The sequence below is a fragment of the Amblyraja radiata genome, chromosome 13 (genome assembly GCF_010909765.2).
Source record: "Amblyraja radiata isolate CabotCenter1 chromosome 13, sAmbRad1.1.pri, whole genome shotgun sequence".
In the NCBI taxonomy this organism is placed as follows: Eukaryota; Metazoa; Chordata; class Chondrichthyes; order Rajiformes; family Rajidae; genus Amblyraja; species Amblyraja radiata.
Genome location: NC_045968.1, coordinates 33,898,765 through 33,924,598, shown reverse-complemented (window position 1 = coordinate 33,924,598; position 25,834 = coordinate 33,898,765). Strand labels below are relative to the sequence as shown.

At 42.0% G+C, this 25,834-nt stretch overlaps 1 protein-coding gene across 1 annotated transcript in view; it reads left to right on the top strand.

The window, feature by feature from the left end:
- LOC116979477 overlaps nt 1-25,274 on the top strand; it is a 49,926-nt gene extending 24,652 nt beyond the window's left edge. Inside the window, exon 2 of the mRNA XM_033030991.1 lies at nt 24,202-25,274. Within this exon, the coding sequence (XP_032886882.1) occupies nt 24,222-25,274 (1,053 nt within the window). The 5' untranslated portion in view covers nt 24,202-24,221. The remainder of the gene's footprint in view (nt 1-24,201) is intronic.
- The last annotated feature ends 560 nt before the right edge of the window (nt 25,275-25,834 follow it).

Below are 25,834 nucleotides of genomic sequence, written 5' to 3'. Positions count from 1 at the left end.
GCAAGTTTGAACAGACGTTACCTGGAACTGGGATTGTCCAAACAAACCATCACCATGTCGGCATCCCTTCGAACATCCACCAAGAGGCAGTACTTAACCAGCATAAAAAAAGGGAGAAGTACTGCCAGGAAACAGGGACAACATACGCAACAGCTACAGCCACCAACATACTGGAGTTCCTGGCCTATCTACACCACGATGTAGGGATCAGCTACAGTGCCATCAACACAGCGCAGAGTGCTCTTTCTGCTTATCTCAAACCAGCGCCAGGACAACAGGCGATGGGATCCCATCCACTGGTGGTAAAACTGATGAAGGGCATTTACAATATCAAGCCCTAAGGCCAGGTATACCCATATTTGGGATATCAGTGTGGTCCTGACATATCTCAGGGAATGGCCACCAGCCAGATCCCCCGGCCTCGAGCAAGCTACACTAAAGACGCTCATGTTGATGGCACTTGTATCCGCTCAGAGGGTCCAGTCACTACACCTATTGCGACTGGACAACATGATCACAGCTCCAGACCAGATCTGTCGTTATCCAGCGACTGATCAAACAGAGCAGACCAGGAACACCTAATCCAGTCGTGGCTTACCCACCAGAACCACGGTTATGTGCCATGACCCACCTACTATCCTACATAGACACAACCAAAATATTCGAGGGAGATGAAAAGCCTTGTGGGTCAGTCACAAAAACCTTATGGTCGGGTGACGAGCCAAACCATTGCGAGATGGCTCAAGCAGGTGCTAGAAACTGCTGGGATAAACACTAACATGTACAAATTTTATTCCACCAGGACAGCATCCATGTCGACGGCTAAAGAATGGACATGCCTATAGACCACATCCTGGCTACAGCAGGATGGTGGGGGGGGAAAAGACCGTTCAGAAATTTTATAATAAGCCGTTGGCAAAACCTGGTTTATTTGCAGTAAAGATTTACGAACTGCAAATATTTAATTTAAGCCCAGGGGAGCAACTTAATTCTTTGTTGTTATTGTTTAAAAAATACCATTGTGTTTTTCTACAAATAGACTCATTGGTTGATTACGATAACACTTCCTCCCTCAAGAACTTCGGCAGTGAGTGAAATGAAACTGTTACACGGTTTGAAATCACAGAGCTTTGAAATCTTCACGTAGTCACTCACGTGACTCCGAAGTAAAATAGTAAGATTAAACGAGAACTTACCAGTTTGAAGTTTGATCTGTATTTTATGAGGAATTACGATGAGGGATTACGTGCCCTCCGCTCCCACCCTCATTATATGGATCAAACTAATAAATTGATGTCTCCTTATCTTTACTATGTTTACTTCAAATAACTGTGTCTATCTGTGATTCCACACCGCTGCTTGGAAGTATGCCGCGCCTGCGCACTGAGCGGGTTCTTCACGTAATCCCTCATCGTAACTCCTCATAAAATACAGATCAAACTTCAAACTGGTAAGTTCTCGTTTAATCTTACTATTTTATTTTATAAATAAATAAATAAATTTTATGCAAGTGTGATTATAGTAACAAGTAACAAGTAGCCTTTATTGTCATTCAGACCTTGCGGTCTGAAGGAAATGTTGTTTTTTTTTGTTTTGTTTTTTTTTTTGTTTATTTTATTAGAAGTTAATACAATACAAAACAATACAGTGGCACCTAATTTTAGGTGCCAACTATGTCATACCGTAATCCATTCCATGTACAACCTCTGGTTTTATGTTATGAGAAAGAAGTAAGCAAGACAAGAAAAAGAAAACAATAGAAAGGGGAAAGAGTGGAAAAATAGATGGTAGAAAGTAGAAAAATGTGAAGTGTGTAAATAAAAAATAAAAATAAAAAAATAAAATAAAAAAGAAAAGGTGGAAAGTAGAAATAGAAGAGAAGGCCCCTTAAAAGAGAATTTTTCAAATCTATATTCGGAGATGTAGATCTATCCACGTCATGAACTGAAATCAGCAATCCTTATGGTACCGCTGCATCACATGATTCCAAAAAGTCGATGAGACCAACTCCTTAAGAATTGGTCATATTTATCTATTAGTCGGAGTCTCATTTCTTCAAGGCGTGCTATGTCCATCATATTCCTAATCCACATTTTAACAGTTGGTATGGCTGTATTTTTCCAAAATGTAAGTATCAATTTCTTTCCAATTATTAACCCATAATTAAAAAAAACATTTTGGTCTTCATTTAAATTGGTATCTTCTCCTATTATTCCAAATATAATCCATTCCATTTTGGGTTCTATTCTTGACTTGAAGAGCTTTGTAAATATATCAAATATATCACTCCAAAATGTATTCAACTTTGTACATCCTACAAATGAATGTGTTATATTAGCGTTTTGAAACAAACATTTATCGCATCTGGGAGAGACGTTTGGATAAAATTTATTCAACCTCGTTTTTGAATAATATAGTCTATGTAATAATTTGAATTGAATTAAATTATGTCTTGTATTAATAGAACAGTTATGTGTATTCATCAAATACTTTTCCCATCTATCCTTCGAGATCTTTATCATTAGCTCATGTTCCCAATCTTCCCTTAGTGCTTCTGTTGAGGGTGATTCTCTATATAATATATTATTATAAAAGTATGATATTAATTTTTGTGAATCAGCCTTAATATTCATTGCTTCTTCTAAAGGGTCTAAAAATATAGTTTGAAATCTATGTGTATATTTCTTCATAAAGTCACATACCTGTATATATTTAAAATATTGATTATCCTTCAATTTAAATTTTAATTTTAATTGTTGAAATGATAACAGTTTACCCAATTCATACATATCCCTTACTTTCCTAATCCCCAGTCTATCCCATTGTTGATATGTGTTGTCGATGAGAGAAGGTTTGAATGCGGGGTTGTTCAATAGTGGGGTTAGTACTGATAAATTATTTAATTTCAAGGATACTTTTATTTGTTTCCAAATTCTTATTATATTGTGAATAATTGGGTTCTTCTTATATATTATACTATTCAATTTTATCGGTGAGAGCAGGATCGTTCCTATATCGTGCGGATAGCACTCCTCTTTCTCCATTCTTATCCACTCCAACTGCTGAGTGGAACTATCCAGCCAGTACATTATGTTCTTAATATGCACTGCCCAGTAGTAATACATAAAATTAGATAATGATAAACCCCCAACTTCTTTAGATTTGCACAAATGCTTTCGTTGAATTCTATGTGTTCTGTAATCCCATATAAAATTAGTGATAGTGGAATCTAGTTTTTTGAAAAAATATTTTGGAATATATATTGGGATCGCTTGAAACAAATATATTAATTGTGGTAAGAAAGTCATTTTTATAGCGTTAATTCTACCTATCAATGAGAGCGGAAGTGTTTTCCAAAATGTAATCATATCATTCAGTTTATTTAATAGTGGTGTAAAATTGGCACTAAATAATGATTTGTGTCTTCTCGTAATTTGAATACCCAGATACTTGAATTTTTCTGTTGCAATTTTGAAGGGGAATTTTAGTAAATGTCTCGAATCCTGTGGTTTTAAAGACATAATTTCGCTTTTATTCCAATTTATTCTATATCCTGAAAAAGAGCCGAATTCCTCAATTAGTGTTAATAAGGTGGGTATACTCGTTTGTGTATTAGTAATATATAAAAGAATATCATCAGCATATAGTGAAATTTTATTCTTTGAATCCTTAGTGTTATATCCGTGAATATTCGGGTGATTTCTAATCCTTTCGGCCAACGGTTCTATCATAAGGGCAAATAGCAATGGTGATAAGGCACACCCTTGCCTATTACCCCTTGATAAGTAAAATTTTGGAGATAGCGTATTGTTAGTTAATATTCTTGCCGTAGGTCTATCGTAAAGTAGTTTAACCCATCTAATAAAATTCTCTCCCATATTGAATTTTTGGAGTACCTTGTATAAATACTGCCATTCTACTTGATCAAATGCCTTCTCTGCATCCAGCGTGACAACTGAAATATCTTCATTGTCCTCATTATGAGAGTACATTATATTGAAAAGCCTTCTCAAATTATTAAATGATTGTCTTTTGGGTATAAATCCCGTTTGATCCGTATTTATTAAATTGTTAATATAATTATTTAGCCTTCTAGCTAGAATCTTTGCTAAAATTTTCTGATCCGTATTTAGTAGTGAAATAGCTCTATAAGAACCCGGTTCATCTAAATCTTTATCTTTTTTTGGTATAAGTGTTATTGTTGCTTCTGCTAGGGTTTCTGGTAGTTTATTTTCGGTATAAGCCTGCGTGTATAAATTGAATAATCTTGGTATAATTGACTCCTGAAATCTTTTATAAAATTCATTACTAAAACCGTCTGGTCCTGGGGTCTTCCCATTTTTCAGTGAGTTTATTATTTGTTTTATTTCTTCACTAGTAATCCGTGCTCCTAATTGCTCTTAGTTCTAAACTATCCAATTTTGGGAGCTTGCAATTACCTAAAACATTTGTAATTTTACTTACATCTGTATTTATTTTAGATGTATATAAATTGTGATAAAATTGGGCAAACCTCTTATTAATATCCTTAGGCAGTGTTAAAAACTCACCCTTATCCGATTTAATTTTAGTAATAGTTTTTTCCTTTTCTCGTTGCCTCAGTTGCCTCGCAAGTAGTTTATGTGGCTTATCCCCAAATTCGAAGTGTGCTTGTTTTGTAATTTGGAATAATCTTATTACTCTAGCCGATAGTATTCTATTAACTTTATATTTCAATAAAGTTATCTTATTATGTTTATTTATGGTTGGGTCAGTTGCATTGTCCAGTTCTAGTAGTTTTATTTTCTGTTCTATCCGCTGAAGTTCTCTTTTATTTTCCTTATTTTGAAAACTTTGGTAAGAAATTATGACGCCGCGAATATATGCCTTGAAGGTTTCCCATAATAGCGGTGCAGAAATACCCGGCGTGTCATTTATTTCGAAAAAAAGTTTTATTTGTTCTTTTATATACTCATAACCCTGCGGGTTATTTAATATATGTACATTGAATCTCCAAAAAGGTTTTATACTCGGCATTCCCTCAATTTTAAGTATAAAAGTCAATGGTGAATGATCAGAAATAATACTATTATGATATGATGGTTTATTCGTATACGGGATTAATTTTGTGTCCAATAAAAAATAGTCAATTCGCGAATAAGTTTTGTGAACTGATGAATAAAATGAGTAGTCCCTACCGCTTGGATTTGCTATTCTCCAAATATCAGCTATGTTATTATTTTTTATATAAGTATTTAAAAATTCACAGGTCTTAGTTTTAACAAGACGCTTCCCTAGCTTTATTGATTTATCTAAGTATGGATCTATAACACAGTTAAAATCTCCCCCCATTATTATATTTTGATAATCATGCTCTGCGATTAAATCTATTATTTTCCTAAAAAATTGTGGGTTATCAAAATTAGGCGCGTAAATATTTATCATAGTTAATGGTGTATTGTAAATTTCTCCCGTGACTATAACATATCTTCCCTCTTTATCAGATATAGATTTCTTTAATTTAAAAGGTATACCCTTCCGAATTATAATAGCCGTGCCTCTTGCTTTAGAGGTGAATGAGGAGTAATAGGTTTGACCTATCCAATTTGCCCTTAATCTGATCTGAGTTTGTTGTTTCAGATGTGTCTCTTGTAGGAAAGCAATATCCATATTTAATGATTTTAATTGTGCCAGAATTTTACCCCTCTTAATTGGCTCATTCGCACCTCTGATGTTCCAACTACAGAAGGTGAGACCTCCGATATTTATTCGACTATTATCTTGCATTGGCTATTATTACCAGACTGTATGATTCATGTGCTGCAGCCAAGTACCTCGGAATCCCGAATCCAGAGTTGTCCTTCATAGTTTCTACAGTAGTTCTACATCTCCTGACACTGTTAAACATAATTAAGGGAAAGAGAAAAACATAAAATAAAATGTACATAAAAATTGTGAAGTCGTACAATACATAATTGTGAATAAACAAAAAAAGTGAATGTAATTTATCAAAAAAGCGATAAATTACAAAAAAGCCACCTAAGGTAGCTAGATTTGTTTTTAAACTGACCTCCGTCTATGAGATTATGCACTGGGCCTTATCCCCCTATTAGAGTTTGACCCAACGTTAGTCGGTTCCCTCTAATTGTTACCAAAATTATCATATCAGGTCAATTAATCGCTGAACAGTTTAAAATAGAATAAAATAAAAGGGAAGGTAGAAGATTTGGATTAAAATTAAAGAAATTATGGGTTAAAGTACCTCGTCAATAATGACACTTTTCATTTACCTGTATGTTAATTAATTCATAATTAGTATTTAAAATATATGTCTAACCTCCCCCATCCTTCCTGCTATATAGTTAGTCGTGTTAGTATAGTACATTACGCCTTTAACGTTAGTTGAGTTTATTACGCGTAAGTGGTTAATTAGTTAGTTAATTATATATATAAATAATAGGTTATATAGTGTGGAACAGATGCCTCATAATGGCCATTTCAAAAGGAGACGGTCTCATAGTTCTCCGTGCTGAGGGGTTTGTTGACGAGCTTGCGACCTTGAGCTTCCATCTGTGCTTTCAGTTCAGAAGTTTAATTCGGCCTCTGTTATTAAACAACACATTCTTGCCAGATAAGCCTGTCTGGTAACCGTCTGAAGTGTTCTAGTGACTTAATTGAAACAGAAAAAACAAAGTTCCACGGATAAAATGTCTATTATTCTGTTCCTCCTTGAATTTTGTTTAAAATCTCCTGGGCGTATTTGCAAGCAGAGTCCGGGTCCGTAAATGAGCGTTGCTTGTCCTTAAACGTAATTAGCATTTTCGCTGGATAGATCACGCCATAACGAACTTCAGAATGTCCATATAAAATACTGCTTGCCTTTTTAAACTCGCGTCTTTTTGCCAAAATTTCCCGAGGATAATCCCTGTAGAATCTTACGATATTATCAGCAAATGTAAGATTTTCTCCATAGGTTATCTTCTTTAATAGAGTTTCCAAAGTTGAAATATCCAAGAACTTTACAATGATTTGCCTTGGTTTAGCATTATCATGTTTTTGGAAGCGACCCACTCGATGAGCCAGATCTATCTTTGGTTTTTCTGGAAGTTTGAAAACACTTTAAGTAGATTAGTAATAAAATCACGCATTTGAAGGCCGTGTTGAGCACCCTCTTTAACTCCTACTATTCTCAGATTTTGCCTCCTTGACCTGGCCTCTAAATCTTGACATTTCTCATTCAGTTTATTCGTTAGCTCCCAATTAGTATCGTGTTGTTTTTTCAGACCTTGTATTTCTTGGCTCATCTGTTCCATTTCACCATCCATCTCTTCCATCAATTTTTCCGAGTCTGTTAATTGCTTCAGCAGGGTGTCATGTTTATTGTTATAATCTTTCTGCATACTTTCCAATTCCTTCGCCGTCCTGGACTCCAAATCTTTAAACTGCTGGTTCAGGGCTACATAAAGCTCTTTTACTTCGCCGCAGCTATTATCAATTTTCTTAGAAAGATTGCCCTCCATAGTGGAGAAGTTGTTCTGAATTGTAGAATTCATTTTGGCAAATTGCTTCTGAAGATCTTTAGTAATATCTTTAAGAATATTAGCTCTTACCGTTTCTTCCCAGCTTTTCATTTCTTTCTCCTTTGTATCACTTCTCGCAGCCATATCACTTGTAGGTTGTTGAGGTTCCAGCTCCTCTTCCAAACTTTCAAAAGTGAGTTCCGGGGTGGTTTCAAGCTCATCCAGAGCTTTTTGGAGCTGGAAACTGATTGTAGTCTTCTTGGGTCCTCTCTGACCTCTTCTCTTTCTCATCCAGTTTTTACGATAAGATCGTTTTAAATCCCAAATCCACCGGTACCGTTTGATGGAGTCAGTACCCTCGACGTTCAGCAAACCTGATAAGATTTTTTAACTCGATCCTGGCATGGGAGTCGACTTTAAACACGATTTGTTGGAGGAGAGCTCAGTGCAGCTGCCTTCACTGCTTCATAGCAGCCACCGGAAGTCTCGGCTGATGTCTCTGAAGGAAATGTTGTTGCCTTGCAGTCCGACATATAGTAAAACTGACAAAACACACAATAAACACAAATTAACATCCACCACAGTGAGTTCACCAGGCACCTCCTCACTGTGGTGGAAGGCAAAAGTCTTAAGTCTTTGTCTCATCCCTTCTTATTCTCCCTCTGCGCCGAGGCCGCTGCCGCTGTCCCAGCTCCGAGGCCAGGCCGCCGCTGCGCTGTCAAAGCCGCCGCTGCTGCTGCCACTGTCCCAGCCACCGCTGTCGTCCACTGGGCCCGCGGTCGGGTCGAGTGGCCGCTGCCGCCGGAACGTGCCCCAGCTTCGAGTTCTGGTCGCTGCTGTCCCAGCTCCGAGGCCAGGTCACCGCTGCCGCTGCTCCAGCTCCGATGCCGTGTGGCCGCTGCCGCTGCCCCAGCTCCGAGCCCAGGCCGCCGCTGTCGCTGTCCCCTCTCCGAGGCCAGGTCGCCGATCCCGCCGCCCCAGCTCCGAGGCCAGGCCGCCGCTGCCGATGCCGCCGTCCCAGCCGCTGCCGCCGCCGTCCCAACTCCGATGCTGGGCGGCCGCGGCCGCTGCCGCTGTCAAAGCCGCCACTATCGCTGCCCAGCTCCGAGTTCTTTTTTATTATTATTTATTTATTTATTTTTATTAGAAGTACAGTAAATTACAGTAATACACATCACATATATCTTATTACATTTGTTGTACCACTTCGTTTTTCGAGCTTTAAAAAAGGTAGAAATAAAAGAAGTAAGGAAAGTGAGCAAGAGTCGTGAAGGTGCAGGAAAGTGTTGGAAAAAGAAAGCCCCTTAGGGAAGAAGTTAGAGAAGGAAGTAAAGAAAGGAAATAGACCCTAGAAAGAAAAGAAAAAAAAGGAGAAACAATCGCTCTATTATAACACAAAACTCCGATAAAAGGGATATACCAACCGTGATTTTTTTTACCCCCCGTTACCAGATCCTGGCACCATTTATTTTTAAAATTACTATAGCACCTTATCCTTGTAATAGTTCCATAAATGCAGACCACGTCTTTTGAAAGTGGTCTGCTTTACCTGCTAGGAGGAGTCTCATCTCTTCCAGGTGTAATGTTTCGAACATGTTTGAAATCCACATTTATATGGATTACATTTATGAGGAAGAGGATTTCTTGGAATGTATGCGGGATAGTTATCTAAATCAACATGTAGAGGAACCAACGAGAGAGCAGGCTATTTTAGACTGGGTATTGAGTAATGAGGAAGGGTTAGTTAGCAGTCTTGTTGTACGTGCCCCCTTGGGCAAGAGTGACCATAATATGGTTGAGTTCTTCATTAGGGTGGAGAGTGACATTGTTAATTCAGAAACAATGGTTCTGAACTTAAAGAAAGGTAACTTTGAGGGTATGAGACGTGAATTGGCCAAGATTGACTGGCAATTAATTCTAAAAGGGTTGACGGTGGATATGCAATGGAAGACATTTAAAGACTGCATGGATGAACTACAAAAATTGTTCATCCCAGTTTGGCAAAAGAATAAATCAGGGAAGGTAGTACATCCATGGAAAACAAAGGAAATCAGGGATAGTATCAAAGCGAAGGATGATGCGTACAAATTAGCCAGAAAAAGCAGCATACCGGAGGACTGGGAGAAATTCAGAGACCAGCAGAGGAGGACAAAGGGCTTAATTAGGAAAGGAAAAATAGATTATGAAAGAAAACTGGCAGGGAACATAAAAACTGACTGCAAAAGTTTTTATAGATATGTGAAAAGAAAGAGATTAGTTAAAACAAATGTAAGTCCCTTGCAGTCAGAAACAGGTGAGTTGATCATGGGGAACAAGGATATGGCGGACCAATTGAATAACTACTTTGGTTCCGTCTTCACTAAGGAAGACATAAATAATCTGCCGGAAATAGCAGGGGACCGCGGGTCAAAGGAGTTGGAGGAATTGAGTGAAATCCAGGTTAGCCGGGAAGTGGTGTTGGGTAAATTGAATGGATTAAAGGCCGATAAATCCCCAGGGCCAGATAGGTTGCATCCCAGAGTACTTAAGGAAGTAGCTCCAGAAATAGTGGATGCATTAGTAATAATCTTTCAAAACTCTTTAGATTCTGGAGTAGTTCCTGAGGATTGGCGGGTAGCAAACGTAACCCCACTTTTTAAGAAGGGAGGGAGAGAGAAAACGGGGAATTACAGACCAGTTAGTAACATTGGTAGTGGGGAAACTGCTAGAGTCAGTTATTAAAGATGGGATAGCAGCACATTTGGAAAGTGGTGAAATCATTGGACAAAGTCAGCATGGATTTACAAAAGGTAAATCATGTCTGACGAATCTTATAGAATTTTTCGAGGATGTAACTAGTAGCGTGGATAGGGGAGAACCAGTGGATGTGGTGTATCTGGACTTCCAGAAGGCTTTTGACAAGGTCCCACATAAGAGATTAGTATACAAACTTAAAGCACACGGCATTGGGGGTTCAATATTGATGTGGATAGAGAACTGGCTGGCAAACAGGAAGCAAAGAGTAGGAGTAAACGGATCCTTTTCACAATGGCAGGCAGTGACTAGTGGGGTACCGCAAGGCTCAGTGCTGGGACCCCAGCTATTTACAATATATATTAATGATCTGGATGAGGGAATTGAAGGCAATATCTCCAAGTTTGCGGATGACACTAAGCTGGGGGGCAGTGTTAGCTGTGAGGAGGATGCTAGGAGACTGCAAGGTGACTTGGATAGGCTGGGTGAGTGGGCAAATGTTTGGCAGATGCAGTATAATGTGGATAAATGTGAGGTTATCCATTTTGGTGGCAAAAACAGGAAAGCAGACTATTATCTAAATGGTGGCCGACTAGGAAAAGGGGAGATGCAGCGAGACCTGGGTGTCATGGTACACCAGTCATTGAAAGTAGGCATGCAGGTGCAGCAGGCAGTGAAGAAAGCGAATGGTATGTTAGCTTTCATAGCAAAAGGATTTGAGTATAGGAGCAGGGAGGTTCTACTGCAGTTGTACAGGGTCTTAGTGAGACCACACCTGGAGTATTGCGTACAGTTTTGGTCTCCAAATCTGAGGAAGGACATTATTGCCATAGAGGGAGTGCAGAGAAGGTTCACCAGACTGATTCCTGGGATGTCAGGACTGTCTTATGAAGAAAGACTGGATAGACTTGGTTTATACTCTCTAGAATTTAGGAGATTGAGAGGGGATCTTATAGAAACTTATAAAATTCTTAAGGGGTTGGACAGGCTAGATGCAGGAAGATTGCTCCCGATGTTGGGGAAGTCCAGGACAAGGGGTCACAGCTTAAGGATAAGGGGGAAATCCTTTTAAACCGAGGTGAGAAGAACTTTTTTCACACAGAGAGTGGTGAATCTCTGGAACTCTCTGCCAGAGAGGGTAGTCGAGGCCAGTTCATTGGCTATATTTAAGAGGGAGTTAGATGTGGCCCTTGTGGCTAAGCGGATCAGAGGGTATGGAGAGAAGGCAGGTACGTGATACTGAGTTGGATGATCAGCCATGATCATATTGAATGGCGGTGCAGGCTCGAAGGGCCGAATGGCCTACTCCTGCACTTAATTTCTATGTTTCTATGTTTCTATATTGTTGGTATTGGAGCGTTTTTCCAGAATTTGAGTATAAGCTTGTTTCCCATTATTAACCCGTAATTAAGTAAGTTCTTTTGAAACACGTTTAGTTCGGGGTTACCTTCCGATATTCCAAAAATGATCCATTCTGCTTTTGGTACAAGTTTTATTTTAATTAATTTTGTGAAAATTTCAAATATTTCGTTCCAGAATTTTTGGATTTTTATACAAAAAACAAAAGAGTGCGCTATGGTAGCTTCTTGTGACTGACATTTATCACAAGTGGGTGAGACATTGGGGAAAAGTTTATTTATTTTAGTTTTTGAATAATATAGTCTATGTAATGTTTTGAATTGAATTAAAGTATGTCGTACGTTGATCGAGCATTTATGCACATATAGTAAGTGTTTATCCCAGCTCTCTTTTGAAATTTTTATAGCTAGTTCTTGTTCCCAGTCTCTTCTAATACCTTCGGTTGTAGGTATTTCTATATTTAAAATAATGTTATATAAGTATAATAATAATAATAATAAATTCTATTTATGGGCGCCTTTCAAGAGTCTCAAGGACACCTTACAAAAATTTAGCAAGTAGAGGAAAAACATGTAAGCGGAATGAAATAAATAGTAGACATGACTGGTACACAAATTAAAGACAGAATTCAATTCAAAACACAATATGAGGCAATTCAAGCACAGATGAAAAGGGAGGGGGACGTGGGGCTAAGGATAGGCAGAGGTGAAGAGATGGGTCTTGAGGCGGGACTGGAAGATGGTGAGGGACACGGAATTGCGGATCAGTTGGGGGAGGGAGTTCCAGAGCCTGGGAGCTGCCCTGGAGAAGGCTTTGTCCCCAAAACTGCGGAGGTTGGACTTGTGGATGGAGAGGAGACCGGCTGATGTGGATCTGAGGGACCGTGAGGGTTGGTAGGGGGAGAGGAGGTCAGTGAGATATGGGGGGGGCAGATGGTGGAGGGATTTGTAGGTGAGGACCAGGATTTTGTAGGTGATCCGGTGGGAGATCAGGTGGGAATATGATATTAGATTTGCTGATTCAGCCTTTGTCTTCATGGCTTCATCCAATAAGTCTGGGGGTATGTTATGATAGTCTTTTGTGTATTTTTTCAGATAGTCACGGATTTGAAGATATTTAAAATATTGATTATTTTTCAAATTATATTTCAGTTGTAATTGTTGAAATGATAATAATTTTCCTAATTCATACAAGTCTCCGAGCGTTTTGATTCCCATTTTTTCCCATTGTGTAAATGATTTATCTATAATTGAAGGTTTAAACGACGGATTATTGACTATTGGCTTTAAAAGAGATAGATTTCTTAATTTTAGATTCTGTTTTATTTGTTTCCAAGTTCTAATTGTGCTATGTATCATTGGATTTTTATTGTAATTTTTGTTATTCAGATTCAATCAGCTCCGAGTTCTGGTCGCCGCTGCCGCTTCCCCAGCCGCCGCTGCCGCTGCCCCAGCTCCGAGGCCGCCAGCTCCGCCATTGGGCCTCGGCGCAGGCGGAGACGGGGGATACGACAAAAGAAGTCGCATCCCCCGAAGGAAGAGACCAAAAACGTGTTCCCCCCCCCACCCCCACCCCCACCCCCACATACACAACATAATAAACCAAAAATCAACTAAACAGGACAAAAGAACAACACAAAAAAAGAAAAAAAAACAGACTGCAGGCGAGCCGCAGTTGCTAAGGCAGCGCCGCCATATTTTTGTTAGGTTGAGAAAATAAATACAAAACTTTTATTTATAACAGCTCATGGGCCATGGCTAGCCGCTAATGAGGAGGCGCAATATTTTAAACTGCCCCGGGCGCTCAAAACCCACCCTACGCCACTGACGCTGTGGCTCAGAGGTGTCGAGTGGGGTCCACTCCTGACACCTTGCAGTGCCCTTTTATATTTAGCTAGCTTGGTTGAAATATGAGTGATTGCAACATGAGCATGTGGTGACGTGCGTGGCATGTTGTGCAAGAGAGGGTGGGGATTGATGGGGCAGGAGTCGGATGAGTTATACAAGGGCCAGTGTGATCAAAGATAGGCACAAAGTGCTGGAGTAAGTCAGTAGGTCAGGCTGCATCTCAGGAGAAAAGGTATTGGTGATGTTTCGGGTTGCTGCCCTTCATCAGACTGGATAACTCACTCAGTGGATTTTGAAGAAACAGCAGCAAAGAGAAACAGGAAAAAGCACTAATTGGCTCTAGCCTGAGTGGGAAGAGAGTTAGAAGTGAGTCAGAGGGGGAACAACAGTTTAAAAGTGAGGAATTTGGTTTGTAAATTGGTCAATTGGTAAATTAGGCAATTTATCAGTGAATATAAGCAAGGCGGCACTTAGGGAGCGGCCTTGTGAGGGAAGTGTGAGTCTTTGGCTCGAGAGTCTTTGGCGAAGAGGCTGAGGGGAGGAGACAACGCAATACGCTGGAGAGGGAGAGACGAAAGAAGGAGATGTCAGGCAAGATTCAGTGCGTTGTTTGCCTTATGTGGGAGGACAAGGACACCGCTGGTGCCTCTGACTGCTACAAGTGTGAGAAGTGCATCCAGGTACAGCAAAATGAAGGTGACGGGGAACTGGAGAAGCAAGCGGCTGGCCTCAACATCAACCGAGATGGTGAGTCATTCCTCGACGAGTCAATAGACAATAGGTGCAGGAGTAGGCCATTCGGCCCTTTGAGCCAGCACCGCCATTCAATATGATCATGGCTCATCATCCAAAATGGCTGATCATGGCTGATCATCGCCAATCAGTACCCCATTCCTGTCTTTTCCCCATATCCCCTGACTATCTTTAAGAGCCCTATCCAGCTCTCTCTTGTAAGCATCCAGAGAACTTGCCTCCACCGCTCTTTGAGGCAGAGAATTCCACACACTCACAACTCTCTGAGAGAAAAAGTGTTTCCTCTTCTCCGTTCCAAATGGCTTACCCCTTATTCTTAAACTTTGGCCCCTGGTTCTGGACTCCCCCAACATCGGGAACATGTTTCCTGCCTCCAGCTTGTCCAAACCCTTAACAATCTTATATGTTTCAATAAGATCTCCTCTCATCCTTCTAAACTCCAGAGTGTACAAGCCCAGCTGCTTCATTCTCTCAACATATGTCAGTCCCGCCATCCCGGGAATTAACCTTGTCAACTTACGCTGCACTCCCACAATAGCAAGAATGTCCTTCCTCAAATTAGGGGACCAAAACTGCACACAATACTCCAGGTGTGGTCTCACTAGGGCTCTGTACAACTGCAGAAGGACATCTTTGCTCCTATACTTATCCCACTACTCAAACCTCACGTCAGAAACCTTGGCGTGATATTTGACTCAGCACTGAAATTTGACAAACAAGACAATGCCGTGGTAAAAGCTATCTTCTTTCAGCTTCGGACGATAGTTAAAATAAAACAATTCCTCCAGTTTGATGACCTCGAAAAGATCATCCACACTTTTATCTCCTCCCGCCTAGATTACTGCAGCTCCCTTTACACAGGCATCAGCCAATCTTCCCTGTCCTGCCTGCAACTGGTCCAAAACGCTGCAGCGAGACTCCTGACGGGCACCCGAAAAAGGGACCACATCATCCCAATCCTGGCCTCTCTCCACTGGCTCCCTGTGCAGTTCCGAATACATTTCAAGATCCTCCTTTATGTCTACAAAACCCTCAATGGGCTTGCCCCCACTTACATCAAAAGTCTGCTTACCCACCACGCCACCTCCAGGTCCCTCAGATCGGCCGGCATAGGGTTACTGAACATCCCGCTGTCGAGGCATAAGCTCAGGGGCGACCGCGCCTTTGTGGTTGCAGCTCCTAGACTGTGGAACAGCATCCCTCTTCCCATCAGAACTGCCCCCTCCATCGACTCCTTTAAGTCGAGACTTAAAACTCATCTCTACTCCCAAGTCTTTCTTGATGACCTTCGAGCCAGGGCTATAGGTATTTTGTAATGTTTGTATTTAATCTATGAACCACTGCTGTTTGTTATACTATTTTTATACCAATATAAAGTACTTTGGCCAACGAGAGTTGATTTTTAAATGTGCTACATAAATAAAAGTGACTTGACTTGACTTGACAAAAGGCCAACATGCCATTTGCTTTCTTCACTGCCTGCTGTACCTGCATGCTTACTTTCATAGACTGATGAAGGACCCCCAGATCCCGTTGTACTTCCCCTTTTCCCAACTTGATGCCATTTAGATAGTAATCTGCCTTCCTGTTTTTGATAACAAAGTGGATAACCTTACATTTCTCCACATTAAACGTCATCTGCCATGCATCCGCCCACTCCCCCAACCTGTCCAAGTCACCCTGCATTCTAATAGCATCCTCCTCACAGTTCCCACTGCCACCCAGCTTTGTGTCATCTGCAAATTTGCTAATGGTACTTTGGATCCCTTCATCCAAATCATTGATGTATATTGTAAATAGCTGCGGTCTCAGCACCGAGCCTTGCGGTGCCCCACTAGTCACTGCCTGCCATTCTGAAAGGGACCCATTAATCCCCACTCTCTGTTTCCTGTCTGCTAACCAATTTTCTATCCATGTCAGCACTCCACCCCCAATACCATGTCCCCTAATTTTGCCCACTAATCTCCTATGTGGGACCTTACCAAATGCTTTCTGAAAGTCCAGGTACACTACATCCACTGGTCCATTTTCCTAGTTACATCTTCAAAAAATTCCAGAAGATTAGTCAAGCATCCTGTTCAGGTGCAATCCGTCCTACAGTTCCACAGCAAGATTGTCAGAAGATACAGCAAGAGTCCTACAGCAAGATTGTTACACCGAAGGTACTGGAAGAGGGAAGGTGGGTGACAGTGAGAAAGGGAAGTAAACATGGAATGCACAGGTCCCCGGGTGTTGTACCTCTTGTGAACAGGTAAACCCACTTAAAAGCTGTCGAAGACGTTGACGCACTGGGCGGCGCAATGGCTTGCGATGCAAAAAGTGCTGTTGAGCCAGAACCAAGGAGGCTGACGTCTTCACTAAGGAAGACACAAACAATCTCCCAGAAGTACTGGAGGACAGAGGATCTAAGGGGGTGGAGGAACTGAAATAATTTTTCATTAGGCGAGAAATAGTATTGGGAAGGCTAATGGGACTGAAGGATGATAAATTCCCGGGGCCTGATGGTCTGCATCCCAGGTTCTTCAGGGTGGTGGCTCTAGAAATAGTGGACGCATTGGTGATCATTTTCCAATGTTCAATAGATTCAGGATCAGTTCCTGTGGATTGGAGGATAGCTAATGTTGTCCCACTTTTCAAGAAAGGAGCGAGAGAGAAAACGGGGAATTACAGACCAGTTAGCCTGACTTCGGTGGTGGGAAAGATGCTGGTCAAAGATTAAAGAGGTAATAATGGGGCATTTGGATAACAGTAAAAGGATTAGCCCAATTCGGCATGGATTTATGAAAGGAAAATCATGCTGGACTAATCTTCTGGAATCTTTTGAGGATGTGACAAGTAAAATGGATGAAGGGGAGCCAGTGGATGTAGTTTATCTAGACTTTCAGAAAGTCTTTGATAAGGTCCCGCACAGGAGACTGGTGACTAAAATTAGAGCAGATGGTATTGGGTGTTGACGTGGATAGAAAATTGGTTGGCAGACAGGAAGCAAAGAGTAGGAGTGAACGGGTCCTTTTCAGAATGGCAGGCAGTGGCAAGTGGGGTGCCGAAGGCTCAGTATTGGGGGTGCAACTGTTTACCATATATATTAATGATTTGGAAGAGGGAATTCGGAGGAACACCAGCAAGTTTGCGGATGACACAAAGCTGGGTGGCAGTGTGAACTGTGAAGAGGATGTTAGGAGGTTGCAGGGTGACCTGGACAGGTTGAGTGAGTGGTTAGATGCATGGCAGATGCAGTATAATATAGATAAATGTAAGGTTATCCACTTTGGTGGCAAAAACAAGGGGGCAGATTATTATCTCAATGAGGGTAGGTTAGGTAAGGGGGAGGTGCAGCGAGACCTGGGCGTCCTTACATGCTGGTCACTGAACGTTGGCTTACAGGTACAGCAGGCAGTGAAGAAAGCTAGTTGGCCTTCATAACAAGAGGGTTTCAGTATAGGAGTAGAGCGGTTCTTCTGCAGTTGTATAGGGCTCTGGTGAGACCACATCTGGAGTATTGTGTACAGTTTTAGTCTCCTAATTTGAGGAAGGATATTCTTGTCATTGAGGCAGCATAGCGTAGGCTCACAAGTTTGATCCCTGGGATGGCGGGACTGTCGTATGAGGAAAGATTGAAAAGACTGGGCTTATATTTACTGGACTTTAGAAGGATGAGGGCGGATCTTATAGAAACATATAAAATTATAAAAGGACTGGGCAGGCTAGATGCAGGAAAAATGTTCCCAATGTTGGGCGAGTCCAGAACTAGGGGCCACAGTCTTAGAATAAAAGGGAGGCCATTTAAGACTGAGGTGAGAAAAAACTTTTTCACTCAGAGTTGTGAATTTATGGAATTCCCTGTCACAGAGTGCAGTGGAGGCCAAATCACTGGATGGATTTAAGAGTTAGATAGGGCTCTAGGGGCTAGTGGAATCAAGGGATACGGGGAGAAGGCAGGCACGGGTTATTGATTGGGGACGATTAGCCATGATCGCTCAAAGGGCCGAATGGCCTCCTCTTGCACCTATTTTCTATTTTATGTTTCTATGGTGGAGCTTTAGAAAAGTCAGCAGCTGCTTTGTCTCCATTCGTCCACTCATAGATGGCAGCTTATACAAAGCTCAAGGGTCAACAGTGTGTACTTGTCATATTTACCGACAATGTAACAATGAAATTCTTACTTGCTGCAGCTTTTTATAGGCCTGTAAACAAAATAACACACCGAAAAATGTCTAATAATCAACAATGCAATAAATTAATAGGCCTTTATTCTTTGGAGAGCAGAAGGTTAAGGGGGGACTTGATAGAGGTCTTTAAAATTATGAGAGGGATAGACAGAGTTGTCGATGATCAGCCTTTTCCATTGAGAGTAGGGAAGATTCAAACAAGAGGACATGATTTGAGAATTAAAGGACAAAAGTTTAGGGGTAACATGAGGGGGAACTTCTTTACTCAGAGAGTGGTAGCTGTGTGGAATAAGCTTCCAGTGTAAGTGGTGGAGGCAGGTTCGATTTTATCATTTAAAAATAAATTGGATAGGTATATGGACGGGAAAGGAATGGAGGGTTATGGTCTGGGTGCAGGTAGATGGGACTAGGTGAGAGTAAGTGTTCGGCACAGACTAGAAGGGCCGAGATGGCCTGTTTCCGTGCTGTAATTGTTATATGGTTATATGGTTAATAACCATAATATTAGGCAACCATAATAGTGCAATAACAAAGTGTATAGTCAACCAAAGACACAGTCCATAGAAGGTCATGGTTGCTGAGGTTAGTGGTGTGCAGTGTTCAAAAGCATGATGGTTGCTGGGAAGAAGCTGTTTTTGAGTGTGGAGGTCACGGTTTTCAGGCTCCTGTACCTTCCTCTCGATGGTAGCAGCGAGATGAGAGTGTAGGTCTCTGATAATGCTGGCTGCCTTTTTGAGGCGGTGCCTCCTCTAGATCCCTTCAATGGTGGGGAGTTCAATACCAGTGATGGACCGGACAGTGTCCACCATTCACTGCCGTCTCCTTTGTTCCTGGACGTTGAGTTGCCGGACCAGTCAGAATGAAGAAGGGTCCCGAACTGAAGCGTCACCGATCCATGTTGTCCAAGGATGTTGCCTGACCCGCTGAGTTACTACAGCACTTTCTGTCTGAATTTTCAGTCAGTGTGCTCTCCGGCGTAAGTCAGAGCAATAATATCTGACTGTGCCAACTATTTATAAACCTGTAGAAACCTGATCCAGTGCCCCACCCCATTTCTCACTTCCCCAGTGACCAGCTGGTTTCTGTTGTCAATAAGCCAGGTTTGTTCTGATTCACTACTCTAGTGCAGACATCCAGCTGTACAGCAGGACAGGGCAACACATACAGTCACACAGTGCAGAATTCACTGTGCCTGTCAGGCTCACTCAGTTGGGCCACTGCTCCAGGTAGTGGGAGATATTCCCAGTGGGAAATAGGCCCCATATCTGAGGAAGGATGTGATGACGTTAGAGAGGGTCCCGAGAATGTTTACAAGAATGATCCCAGGAATGAAAAGGTTAACATATGAGTGTTTGACGGCTCTGGGCCTGTACTCGCTGAAGTTTAAAAGGATGAGGGGGAAACTCATTAAAACTTAATGAATAGTGAAAGGCCTGGATAGAGTGGATGTGGAGTAGGTTCTACTGGTGGGAGAGTCCGGGACCAGAGGACACAGCCTCAGAATAATAGGATGTGCCCTTAGAATGGAGATGAGGAGGTATTTCTTTAGTCAGAGGGTGGTGAATCTGTGGAATTCATTGCCTCAGGTGGCAGTGAAGGCCAAATCAATTGATATTTCTAAGATTGATAGATTCTTGATTAGTACTGGTGTCAGGGTTATGGGGAGAAAGCAGGAGAATGGGGTGGAGAAGGAAAGATAGATCAGTCAAGATCGAATGGCGGAGTAGAACTGATGGGCCGAATGGCCTCATTCTGTTCCCACAACTTATGAACCAGTGTAAGGGTGTAAGGGTGATTGCTGGCTGGCGCAGACTCAATGGGCTGAAGGGCCTGTTTCTATGCTGTATTTTTAAATTAAACCAAACTAAATGTCTGTTCCTATTCTCTACTATTTGAATGCAAAGTTCAGACTCTGGAGAGAATGAGTGTTGTTAAGTAGGGTTAGATATGGGTGTAGATGGTCTTGGGTGTGTATGTTTGATGTTGAGAGACTTCGATAGAAACTCATGGGGTACAATTAATTTTTTTATAAGCAGACATTTAATACAGAAACAAGTGACATCTGTTACTCTTTCAAAAGTTTATTAGGCCCACGCAAGGAGTGTTGTATCTAGAAAAAGACACAAAGTGCTGGAGTAACAGCGGGTCAGGCAGCATCTCTGGAAAAGATGGATAGGGTTACGACCTTCTTCAGACTGATGATAGGGGGGGGTGAAGAAAGCTGGAAGAGAGGAGTGGCAGGACAAAACCTGGCAGGTAATAGGCTGACACAGGTGAGGAAAGTTATTTGACAGGCAGATGGTTGGACAGAGATGAAAGATAAGTTTGATGAGTATTGGAGAATTGCAAATTGTGAAACTAGAGGAGGAGATATAGGTGGAAGGTGAGGGGAAAGGGAGACATAGATGTGAGTCAAGGTGGGGCATAGGGGAGAGGGTAGGTGGAGCATGTGGGTGGGGGGGGGGGGAAGCAGGGAAGTAGGTGGAAAGAACAGAGAGGTGGAGGGTGATGGAGTTACTTAAAATTGTAGAGTTCAATCTTCATACCGTTGGGTTGGACGCCACTGTAGCTGAATACGAGGTGCCTTTCCTTCAGTTTGCGTGTGGCCTCACTCTGGCAATGGAGGAGGCATAGGAAAGAAAGGTCAGTATGAGAATGGGAAGTGGAGTTAAAATGGTTAGTAACTTGCAGATCCAGTAGGTCTTGGTGAACCGAGTGGTATCGTATGTAGCTCTTGATCCCTCACTATGGAGTCAGACCCTGGAGGGAGCACATGCATTCATTGATCTACCACAGATGAGAGACTTCAGTTACTGGGCAGCCAAGATGAAGCTGGGACTGCTACCTGAAGAGCAGGAAAAGTGAATGAAGATTTGATGGAGCCTCAATCTTGAAGGGTTTGATAGATTTCAGGATGTTTTTCCAAGGGTATAAAGGATGGTGGCCAGAGGATGTGGAGTGAAGACAATCAGCAAAGGAACAAGAGACAAGAGGGCAGAGGAATCAAAAACAAGGGGGTGCAGGATTAAGGAGAGAGAAATTAATTTTAAAGGGCATCTGTCTGAGAGGAATTGTTTTTTTAAACACAAAGAGTGGTTGATGTGTGGAACACTCTGCCAGAGGAAGTGGTAAAATCAGAAACAACTGAACACTTTCACATTCACTTTTACTGACACTGGCCTATTAATTGACACAAATTTTCCATGTGGTCTGGTCTGGTCAGGCATCACACTGGGCTGAGTCCAGGAAAGCAAAATTAAAGCAGCAGATGCCAGAACATTGCAATAAAAAGGGAAAATGCTGGAATTTTTCAATGGGTGAGATCGCACATAATGTTTAAGGTCAATGTCTGTTTGGTAACATTTTCTCCACAGATGACGCCTGATCCGTTGAACATTTTCAGCATTTTTTGTTTTAAATTAGTCCATGGTGTGGGGACTTGCATTGATGGGTGATCACCAGGAGCTGGCCTCAATAACTGATCTCCCTGTTGCCAAAAACATTTACGCTCAGTCCATGGCCTACACAATCTCCCGGTTGCTAAACATTCCAACTCCCCTTTCCACACTGACCGTTCTGTCCTGGGCCTTCCCCCCCCACCACCCTAGTTGTCCTACTCGTTCCACTATTGCATCCTTGTAACCCTCTTGTTAGAACATGTCCTCCAGCTAACAATGGGCCATTATGGAACACCTTTCCTAAGGTCATTTGTTGATGGCCCTGGTTTGTTCTGGCCATTTCACGCCTCCGGTTTTTTGAATGAATGATATCTTTATTTCGAAGGATTAAAAAAAAAATAAGAAAAGAAAAGATGAAATTGAATAAATAAAAGGAAAATTATATATATATACATACATATATACATAAATACATACACACAAACATACATATACATGTACATATATACATACATAAATATACACATATACACACATACACATATACATAACATATATGTACATACATAAATTAAAAAATCAAAAGCCAATTTCAACATAATACACATTAGACTCGTTCGAAAAGGGATAGGAAGAAGCCTATGCTTGTCAAGTCCTACCCCCATTCTTCACCATTAACAAATGCAAAATTCAATAAAATAAACTAAACAGACAATTCAAATAAAACTACTCCAATCAAGCTATTAAGAAAAAAAGAACAAAAAAGAAAAGAACAAAAAGAACAAGCACCATTGACATCTGTGAGATTTACATTCTCCTTCCTTATTACACTGTACTGTACTTTTCAAAGATATATCTTTTGTACATTTTTTTAAATTGCATTATATTCATACTTTGTTTAATCGTTTTGTCAAGACCATTCCACAAAACCACCCCACAAATGGAAATACACATACTTTTTAAATTGGTCCGAGCATAATGCTGTTTCAAGTTTAGTTTCCCTCTAAAGTTATAACCCCCCTCTCTGTCTTTGAACAGTTTTTGTATGTTTACAGGTAGCAGTTTATTTTTTGCTTTATAAATTATTTGTGCAGTCTTAAATTCTACCAGATCCTTAATCTTTAAGGTGTGTAATTTTAAATACAGTATATTGGTGTGTTCATGATATCCTACATTGTTTACTATACGAATAGCTCTTTTTTGCAGTGTGCTTAGAGATTGTAAGGTGGTTTTGTAGGTGTTGCCCCATACTTCCACACAGTAATTTAAATACGGTAACACAAGTGAGCTGTACAGAATATACAGTGCTCTCTCATTCAAAACATGCCTTGCTTTCCCCATCACTCCAATACTCCGTGCTACTTTTGCTCTCACATGTTTTATATGGGGTTTCCAGCAGATTTTGTGATCAAGAATCACACCCAGAAATTTATTTTCATACACTCTTTCTATTTCAACATTATTTATCATTACTTTTATTTGTGTATTTATTTTGCGTTTTCCAAACAGCATAAGTTTGGTTTTGTTTAAATTTAATGATAATTTATTCAAATCAAACCATGTTTTTAGTTTACTCATTTCTGCTGTGACAACCTCCAAAAGCTGCTGCAAATTGTCCCCATCACAGAAAATATGAGTGTCATCTGCAAATAACACAAATTTCAAGAGGTTTGACACCCTACATATATCATTAATATACAAAATAAATAATTTGGGGCCCAAAACCGATCCCTGTTAGACTCCACAAGTTATTTCTAAGCATGTTGATTTGCAGTCCCCTATTTGCACAAACTGATGTATTTTACTTATGTAGCGTCTCATCCACTCTAGTACAACCCCTCTGATTCCATACTTTTCCAGTTTTTTGATTAGCAAATGATGATCAATTGTATCGAATCCGGTTTCCTACCCGCCTCTATCTTTCAGTCTGAAGATGGGTTCCGAACCAAAACATCACCTATTCCTTTTCTCCAGAGATGCTGCGTGACTCGCTAAGTTACTCCAGCACTGTGCTTAGTCTTAGTAAGAGCTGGGCAAAGCGACATCCAGACCGAGAAGGTGTATTGTGCACTGAACCTCACTGCAGAAGTGCTCGCAGCCCCAGCAACACCCCTTAGCTGGCATCCAGTAGAGCCGCTGCCTCGAAGAACCAGAGTGCCAGGTTCAGTCACGACCTCAGGTGTTGCCTGTGTGGAGTTTTTATGCTCTCTCTGTGACCGTGTGGGTTTCCACTGGGTGTTCCGGATTCCGCCCACATCCGAAAGACATGGTTTTGTGGGAGGAAACCGGAACACACAGAGGAAACCCACGAGGTCACGGGAGAACATACAAACTCCAAACAGACAGACTACCCAAGGTTAGGCTTGAACCCGGGTCTTTGGCACTGAGATAGCAGGAGTACCCGCTGTGCCGCACTGTGTTTCATTGTTCTTTCTCTTGACAGAAGCTGGGATCGATTTCCAAATGGCAACAAAGCATTCTGATCATGGGAGGAGGACGGGAGGAGACGTGAATCGGGCTGGGCCTGTGAAGGGGGCAGTGCCCTGTGTGGGTCAGGCAGCCAGCCCTACCTCCTCGGGCTCCAAGACCCAGGGAGAGGGAGCCCGGTCTGGGTCTGGCAGCCCCCACACACCATCCAGCGTGGGAGCTCCTACAAACCCTCGTTCCACAGCCCCGGCAGCTCAGAGAGCCACCAGCTCGAGCAGCAGAGAGCCAATGAGCCCCACCAAGAGTGCTTCGTCCCCCGGTGGGAAGGCCAGCCCTGCTCCCAAGGCCACTACTGCTGCTAAGCAGCCCAGCCAGATCATCAGTAAGCAGGAGGCGGCAGATATTGAGATGGAGACCTACGGGCAGCAGGAGAACCCCAAGTGGTCCAAGTGGCGCAGAAACCGTATCACGGACACCATAGCCCACAAGGTCTCCCACTGCCAGTTCGTGAACGGAAAGAGCAACGAGGTGCCGCAGTCCCACCTCGAGTCCATCGTGGGCCAGAAATGGGGCATCGACCCCGTCACCCTCCAGCAGTACGTGAAGCGCAAGTCCTTGGAGATGGAGCAAGAGATTGAGGTCCGTCCTTGCGGCCTCTTCATCGACCCGACCAAGAACTGGCTGGCGGCGAGTCCCGACGGGGTGGTGCAGTACAAGCTGACCAAGACCAAGGTGGGCCTGGTGGAGGTGGTACGCCCGTACAATCACCGGAACCACACCGTCACAGAGGCCTGCAAAGACTTCTGCTTGGAGAACAATGGCCATCTTCAGCTGAAGAAGAACCACCCTTATTTCACCCAAATGCAGTGTCAGATGGCTGTAGTGGGCGTTCTCAATGCGGATCTAGTGGTCTGCACTGACAATGATATTGCCATTGTCCCCGTGGGGTTTGACGCCGACTTCTGGAAGGAAACAGTGAAGAAGCTGGAAGACTTCTATACCAGAGCCGTCTTGCCAGAAATAAAGCGGCAAAACCTAGCCTTGGCACAGGAAGAATATCCGGAGAAACCTACTGGGGCCCACACTTAATAGGAACATAGAAAATAGATGCAGGAGTAGGCCATTTAGCCCTTCGAGCCAGCACTGCCATTCAATATGATCATGGCTCATCATCCAAAATCAGATCCCCGTTCCTGCTTTCTCCCTATATCCCTTGATTCCGTTAGCCCTAAGAGCTAAATGTAACTCTCTCTTGAATAGATGTCCTATGAATACATCTCCCAATACTCCTGCCATTAGGACTTTAGGAACGATGCTTCGAGATTCCTCTGGATGTAAAGTGGCTTTTGTGACAAATTGCCGAGAGTTTTATGAACCTTAAACGTTCACTCTGTTTCTCTCTCCACACATGTCACCTGACCTGTTGAGTGTTTCCAAGCTTCCTCAGGTTTATTTTACTATAAAATATTCCCAATGGTGTGCAAGGAATTTACATTCTCTGGATGACAGTAACATTTCTTTTGCTGTGGGAGCTGGTATATTAGCCAAAAATTGCAGCAGCTTCATGCTTGTGTCAAACGCAAGGGCAAGCGGCTTTCATAAGATATAGGAGTAGAATTAGGCCATTAGGCCCATCAAGTCTACTCCGT